We start from the raw sequence: 7,955 nt of genomic DNA, 5'->3' as shown, positions 1-7,955 counted from the left end.
GCCGGACTTGGCCTGCAGAGCCTGCGCTCCCGGGGACCGTGGGGCCAAGGAGTCAGGGTGATTGGCGGCACGCGGGTCCCCAGCAGCCCCCACCAGGGCCCCCAGCCACGGGTCCGGTCCTCCGCGGGTCGTCCGCCTCGCCTCGCCTCGCCGCCCCCCACCCCAACCGGACAGACTTCCTTCCCGTGGAAGCCGGTGGAGAGGACAGTCCCGGGGCAGGACTCCGGCGAGGGATCCAGGCAGTGGACGCCCCGCCCCGGGAGGCCTGGGCCGGCGGTGGGGGCACACCTGGTGGCCGCTGAACTCCCCAGCGGGCCTGGCCGCAGCTGTCCCTCCCAGCCGGGCGAGAGCAGCCAAGGACAGCGGCGCAGGACAGGCCGGGGCCCGGCGGTGGGATCCCCCTCACCTCTGCGCGCCCGGCACAGCTTGCATCTGGTCCTGCCCCTCTGAGCCGGGCGAGCTCTTGGTGGAGGATGGTGTTGCGCACAGGGTTGAGTGGTGGCGGTGGGAGGGGTCCGCGCTCGCTCCCTGAACTCCGCCCCTCCTTATAGGGGGGACCGAAAAGCCCCCGTGCTCCCCCATCCTCGCAAGCCCCCGGGGGAAGAAGCCCCGGGAGCGGTCTGGTCCACACTGTCGGCAGGCACGTTGCTCCATCGACCGACGGATCGGACGGATGGATGGATGCAGGCGGTGGGGCTGAGCAACTCACGTTTTCGTTTCAAAGGAAACCAAACCAACCTTAAAGCAAACAGACAAAAAACCAGGAGGAGGTGGGCTGTTCCTCCACACCTACCGGGAAACCCAGTAGGCACGCTCTACTCAGCGACCTCAACCCAGCACCTCCCTGACAGCGTTTCTTGGAAGAGCCTAGAAGACTCCTGGATTGAGACTTGAGGGGTTCAGCGTGAGTTGGGCCTGTCTTTTGAAAGAACAAACACATCTGGAAGTTTGTGGGAGTTTCCAGGCCCGGCCTTGCTTGTCCTCTGACCCACCTGCACGGGGCCCAGCGGTTGTTCTGGGGAGTCTCCTCTGGCCGGTCCACCCCAGGGAGGGGGCCCCCGCCGGGAAGGGTCTGGAGGCCACCCACCCAGGCCCCCGTGAACGTTCAGACTCCACACGAGCAGCGGAGGGCCGAGGGGAGGCTTGTGCGGACCCGGGTTTAAAGGCGCCTAATTGCAGCCTCTCACGCACCAACATGCCAAGTTGTTGGTGCCTCTGAGTTTTGAGCCTTTCCAACGGCTGCCACAGGCCTGCTGGGCTCACCCCTGGGATCAGGTACGTTGGCCACGAAGGCCGCCTCAGGAAATGTTGCTGTTCGGAGTTCTCACCAAGGGAGTTTTAAGAGCACAAGCATTTTATTGAGCCCAACTCCGTGGCAAACAGAAAATGATCTGTTAGGTTGTCAGTGGGAAAGGGTTTTTTTTTTATTACGACTGCCGGTGGAGTCAACGGAGGCCGGTTTCTGCCAACATTTATGGAAATAATGTTTTTAAGTTTTAAATGTGAGCTGTAAACCTAAGCTACTTTAGTTTGGGTGTTTTGGGTCTTTTTTCTTTTTTTTTTTTTAATTCAATACTGAAACTGGGGGGGGGAAAGGTGGGCTGGTGCCAGAGAAAACATTCTCATTTAATAGTGTTTGCACATGGGACTGCGACGCAGTTTGTAGCGAGGCCCCGAGGAAAACCCACAACTAATCCTTCATCACAGCTGTCTGCCCTCTTGATCATCTGCCATCGCCCCGAACAGCGACTTCTTTTTTCTGGTGACTCCAGGCTTGAATGACCTAGTGTGGAGACTTTAGGCTGTATACAAGGGCGGGGGAGAAAGGGAAAGGAGCCTCAAATAAGCCTCAGCCAAAGGTTTTGTGCAGAGGACTTCCTGTGCCCGCAGTCAGGGGCAAGGCGGTTCCCCACCCCATCCCTGTCCTTGTCCTCATAGCGGCTCCCCGAGAGGGACGACACCGTGAGAGTTCAGCATCGCCTCGACTGACCACTGACCGGCTCCTGTCCCCGAAAAGAGTCAGGACTGGCTGTGGTTTGTGCCACAGTAGGGCGCCTCTCCCCTGGGGCAGGCTCCCCCAGCCCCTCCGGCTGCCCCCAGACGCCTCCCCCCCGCCCCCCCCAGATATCTGGCTTTGGTGGCTTGTTGAATGAATGAGTTGGCTCGCGACTCTCTTGAGCTGACAGGGTAAGATACTGATGCCCATTTTATAAGACAAGGATAAGAAGGAAGCAAGCAAGCAATTTGGCCAACAAATACAAATACAATCAGTTTCAACCTTCCTTTAAGGGGACACTCAGCAGGCCAAACGAGAAATACTGTTTCTCCCTTCCCCTCCCTCGGCCAGGGGGGTGTGTGCCATCTCACTTGCACTTACAGGAAATTAGAACTTGGAAAGTCTTTGAAAACAAAGATTTTTTTTTTAATGTTTGGGTTTTTTTAGAGAGTGAGAGAGCGAGTGCAGGGGAGGGGCAGAGAGAAGGAGACAGTGGATCGAAGCAGGCTGTGCGCTATTAGATTGATGCGGGGCTCGAACCCACAGACTGTGAGATCATGAACCAAAATCAAGAGTCAGATGCTTAACTGAGTGAGCCCCCCAGGCGCCCCCCCCCCAGTTTTTTTTATTAAAAATTTTTTTTAAATCTTTTTCTTTAAAAAAAGTTTATTTCTTTTGAGAGGAGAGAGAGCGAGAGAGAGAGAGAGAGAAAGAGAGAGAATTCTAGGATTCCTCTGGAATCCCAAGCAGGTTCCTCACTGTCTACACAGAGCCCAACATGGGGCTCAATCTCACCAACTGTGAGATCATGACCTGAGCTGAAATCAAGAGTCGGTTCCTGAACCCAGAGGCCCCTAGAGAATCTTTTGTGTTTTTTTTTTTTTAAACCATCATGATGTAACTCAGATATAAAATACATTTAGCAACTGTTTGGGGAAAGTATTTATTTTAAAGATCCCGGAAGCTTTGTGTTAATAAACCACCCAACCTCAGTTTTCATGAACATTAAATGTTTACCAGTCCCAAACATGAATCATGACATAAAATTTAGGTACACAATGTTTTAATCATTCCCTTTCTACATGCATTTTTAGATCCTATGACATTAATTTAGATGACAGTAAGTCACTAAAAACGTAAAAACTCATGCGTTGGGTTTGTTTTCATGTAGTTCACGTCTACAGAATAATACATTTACATGTATTAATGTATCTGTAATAAATTTATTAATACATTCATATTAACATTCCCCATTTCTGGGTTGGTATTCAGTCAGTGTTCTTGGGTTATGACATAATGATAGTTGAATAACACGATCCCAATGTTGAGATGGAGGTTATTTTATATAGTTAAAAATAGAAACGTTATCTTGTAATAGATCAGAAGAGAATCTAATTTATAAATACATACAGTCTCTGGCTTTTATTCTGTGGCGTTTTGCTTTGGCTACACATGCAGAAAGTATTTCGGTCCTATTCTAGATTCTACCTGACGTGTAGGTGTTCCATTCGGTACCTTCAGGCCTTCACTTTACCCAGTGATGGTGACTAGGGTCTTTGACTTTGCCACACTGCCTCTATAGATCCTTATTTTTCCAAAGCATGCACCCAGGTGCATTTTTCCAAAGCAAACAGGTGGCGGGGTGGAAAACATGGCGTGCGAATTTTCCACACGTGCGTGTGCAAAACACCACCACCAATTCTTCCATTGTAAAGGAGATCAGGATTTCATTGCACGTAAAACCCCTCAATTAGTGTCTTAAAATCAACGTAAGGCCTTCGTCGCTTTTTTTTTTTTTTTACCACTGAAAACTATTCCTAAGAAGGTGACTCATATTATAAAAGCATAATGTGTTTCGTCTCTGGGCCAATATATCGGAGACCATTGGTGACGGCGTAGCAGCGGCTTCAAATGCTGCCACAGGTGCGCGTGGCGATGCCCGGCTTCCGCGCAAGGCAAGCCACGGGCACTACTCATCTTCTGGGCCTCTGGGCCTTCAGCTGGCTCAAGCTCGCAATTTATAGTCTAAAGCAATGGTTGTCCAACGTGACTGTGCTTTAGGATCAGCTGGGGGGCTCCTTAACACACAGCGAGCTGAGCCCCGCCCCCAGGGTTTCTGCTTGGGAGCTGATACTGCCTGTCCGAGGACCACGCTCTGAGAGCCTCTGTTGGACACGGTACCTGCCGAACCGTCCTAAGGGGATCTAGATACCATGAGATGGGGTGCTCCGTAGCCAGGAGGAGTCCATTCCGGACTCATGCTGTTTCCATGGAGCTCCCAACTGCCACGACAGAGAACAGAAGACGTCAGCACGGGGAATTTCATATCCTTTTTAATTCCTCTGCATCCCTCTACTTTGATATCCTAAGCCCTCGGCCCTCTTAAAAGATTACTTTCCTCCCGTGTCATTCCCTCTTGCTGGAGTTCGGAAAAATGGCGAATTCTAAGAGAGGAAACCGAGAACTGAGCTTTGTTAGTTCAACAAAAAATTCTATGGTATTCTTAGGCACAGACTGGTCAAGAACAACTAGGCCACTGCATCCGAGAGGAAATCGTGCTTACCGGTACAAAGATGACCTTCTTTTCAAAAAAACAATGGTCTGTCCTACAGAACAGAGGGGACAGAAGTGGATGGCGTGTCTCATTACTTTTCAACTCCCCTCACCCCCAACAAAACAGCAGTCCTGAATTCTCTCCAAATTCAACAAACAGCTAAAAAGAAACCTCAAAGCTTCTAGACTACGCCCCAGTTCCTGGCTCATTTGCCCCCACAACGTCACAACGTTAAAAGGAAGTAGCCTATTATTTTTCTATATCCCACTCCCAACAATTAAATATCTATCTCCTAAATAACACTGTTCTCAAATGTCAGGTTATCACGCTTTTTCTAAAAATTTCATGTTGTGGAGTCATTTTTTTTTTTCTCTTAAAAAAGGGAAAGAAGGCAATAGCATGATGGAGTGGGAGATGACTTTTGACCTCACATGGGAATCAGGGCCCGAGCACAGGTCTGGGACTAGCGCAGCACATTCCGGGGCAGTTGGTTAGGGAGATGTTGATGTGTGTGATGATGCCACCAAGGCCTTCTTGTCCTACCAGGTGCCCCCAGAGACACTTCTTGGCCTGTAGAACAAAGACCTGAGCACAAGAAGGATGGGCCCGGCCCCACCTGTTTCATGGTCTAGTGAATCATGCGTGTTTATCGGCGAGACGTGGCCCGGTTCATTTTCCTCCCAAGTGGCTTCGGGGGAGCCCGCACTGAAGGAGGCTAGACCTTCTCCATCTCAATCTGCTGGTGGTAGTGCTGAGCCTGCCTCTGGCCCACGTTCAGCTTGTACACAGAGCTCTTGTGCTGGCACTTACGGTGACCCCACACCGCCCCCACGCCTGCCAGGAGCAGCAGCAGACACAGGACGGTGACGATGGTGGCAATGACAGGGCCCCTGCCGAGGCCGGGACACCCATCCCCTACACACGGTTCCACGGTTGGGAGAAGCTCGTCACTTGCACGTGGGCCGGGGCTTCCCTGTCCCAAGAAGTCCTCGGACAGCAGGTAGGGGAAGCTGTCCCGGACCTCAGGAGCGATGGTTTCCCCTGGAGTCTGGGTGGCCGCCATGACAGTCGAGGGACTGGGATCTGGCATCTGCCGGGCAGCAGTTGTTACCGTCTCCAGGGCAGAGCTGGTGAGTTCATAGGGGAGGGTGGCCACAGGAGACTTCTCTGTGGCAAACTTCTGAGGAACAGTTGACTGGTACCCGGGCAAGTCACCATCTCCCTCGCTGGGACTCTCCGTTTCAGACACATTTATCGGTCCGAGAGCCAAAGCTTCCACATCTAGCGTTTGAGACAGAAGAACTGAACCGCGGGTCACGTCCTCACGTGGTGTGAGCGTGGTACCTCCAGGCTTCTTAACTTCGACAGGAGTGGGCTGGTTGGGGGCAACTAGAACCCTCTCTTCCGGCCCTACTGACCCACCTCCCTTGTCCCCGTCCTCCTCTTCTGTCCCCGTCTTCCTCCAAGCCCCGTCGGTCACAGGGTAGCCATCTAACCAGGACTCATCACTGCTGCTCACCATCGGGTCCCCTGTCTTGCCGTCGGTCCTGCCCACAAACGTCCCTGAGTGCCCATCTGTGCTGCTATAGGCCATCTTGGCGTCAGGTTCGCCCGGAGCCGGTGTGATGCTACCATGCTTCCCTCTAGCCAGAAACTGCTTTTTGGTGTCATCATCCGTCCCCTTTTCCCCCTCAGGCTTGTGGAAGGGCTCCGCGGGAAGCCAGAACAAGTACTTGCGGCTCAGTCGGGATCCTGGCAGGTCTGTGGGGACGCTGCTCCCAACGACGGACAAGCCTGTAGTTGGCACAAAGGCCGTATCCTGGGCTATGTTGTCTCTCCCCACAGAAACGGAGACCAGACGGTCCTGCCGTGGAGCCCCCTCAGAGGCCTCTCCTGGACCTCTGTCCTCCTCTGCCTCCGTCCGGGAGTCCTCCATGAGCTCTCTGAGTGACACAGATCTGTCATCAGGGAAATTATCTTCATAGTCAATATGTGCCTCAGCATCATCTGGAAAGGAGAAGGAAAAACTCCATCAGGTCCTGGAGCCGGTGGTGTAGAACCCAAGGACTAGAAAGTATAAGGACTGGGACAGATGGAATAACACTGTCCTCCACAGATGCTAAGCCTTCCCAGATGACAAACCCAAAGAATCTACATGCAAACTGTTACAATTAATATACGGGTTATCAAGGACACAAGGTCCATAGTCAGTGGAAAATATCAACTGTATTTCTATATACCAGCAATGTACAGAAACAAACATTTTAAAAGACACCTTTTGCCATAGCATTAAAAAGAATCCAACACCTAGGAATAAGGCTAACAAAAGATGTGCGAGGTTTGTACAAGGAACGGTACAAAATACCACTGAGCAACATTAAAGAAGACCTGAATAAATGGATATACCATGATCATGAAACAGAAGGCTCAAAACTGATAAGCTGTCAACTCTGTCCAAATTGAGCGACATAGATTTGATACAACCCTAATGAAAATCTCAGACTCGGACAAGCTGATGCTGAAATTTCTGGAAATGCAGAGAACCAAGAAGATTCCTTGAAATGTGCAAAATTTCAAGATTTACTATCAGACTGAAATACTTTGTAAGACTCTGGTATTGGCACAAGGATAGATAATTGGGTTATATTAACTTTAGGGACTTCTGTTTATCAAAAGCTACCATGAAGACAGTTAAAAAGAAAGCCACAGACTTGAAGATATTTGCAACACATATCATCTCCAAAAGATTCACGTCCAGAATTGATAAAGAACGCCTACAAATCAATACTAGGTAGGCAGACAAACCATAGAGAAGTTGGCAAGAGACTTGAGTTGGTATAGCACAAAAAAGACATCTATCTAAGTAGTCATTAAGCATGTGTAAAGATGGTCAACCTCATTAGTAACAGAGAAATGCTAATTACAGCCATAAAAATATGCCATTACATAGCACCAGAATGGCTAAAATTAAGCAGATGGACAGTATCTAGTGTTAACTGATGATATCCAGTGTTTGGGCCCCAACAGACATGCACATGAATGCTCATAATAACCAAAACCTGGAAATAATCCAAATGTCCATTCACGGCAGAACTGATGTAAATCACGGCGTATCTGTACGAGGAAAATCTGTACATCAATGAAATGAACAAGCCATTGCTTCTGACAAGGACACAGATGAATCTCACAGCCAGCATGTTGCGCAAAAGAAGCCAGACACAAAAGAATACACTTTGTGTGATTCTAATTGCATAAAGGTCAAAAATAAGCAAAGCTAATCTATGGTGTTAAAAGTCAGGTTGGTAGACAGAAGCAGTGATTACTGAGTCTGGGGACAAGCAGGGCTTTGCGGATACGGGCAGCCCACTTCTTGACCTGTGTGATAGCTAGTTTCTTTATTTTCTG

The 7,955-nt window shown here is 50.2% G+C and overlaps 1 protein-coding gene across 1 annotated transcript in view; it reads right to left on the bottom strand.

Moving 5' to 3' along the window:
* Positions 1-5,265: 5,265 nt before the first annotated feature.
* Positions 5,266-7,955, bottom strand: part of SUSD5 (sushi domain containing 5) — a 49,353-nt gene continuing 46,663 nt past the window's right edge. The window contains exon 5 of the mRNA XM_047098907.1: positions 5,266-6,557. Coding sequence (XP_046954863.1) covers positions 5,266-6,557 — 1,292 coding nt within the window. The remainder of the gene's footprint in view (positions 6,558-7,955) is intronic.

This window comes from Lynx rufus, unplaced genomic scaffold (genome assembly GCF_022079265.1).
Source record: "Lynx rufus isolate CCGP_SWC_20201006 ecotype Redwood Valley unplaced genomic scaffold, mLynRuf1.p SCAF_5, whole genome shotgun sequence".
NCBI classification, from domain to species: Eukaryota; Metazoa; Chordata; class Mammalia; order Carnivora; family Felidae; genus Lynx; species Lynx rufus.
Note: the sequence above shows the minus strand (reverse complement) of the source record. Positions and strands in the feature narration are given on the sequence as shown.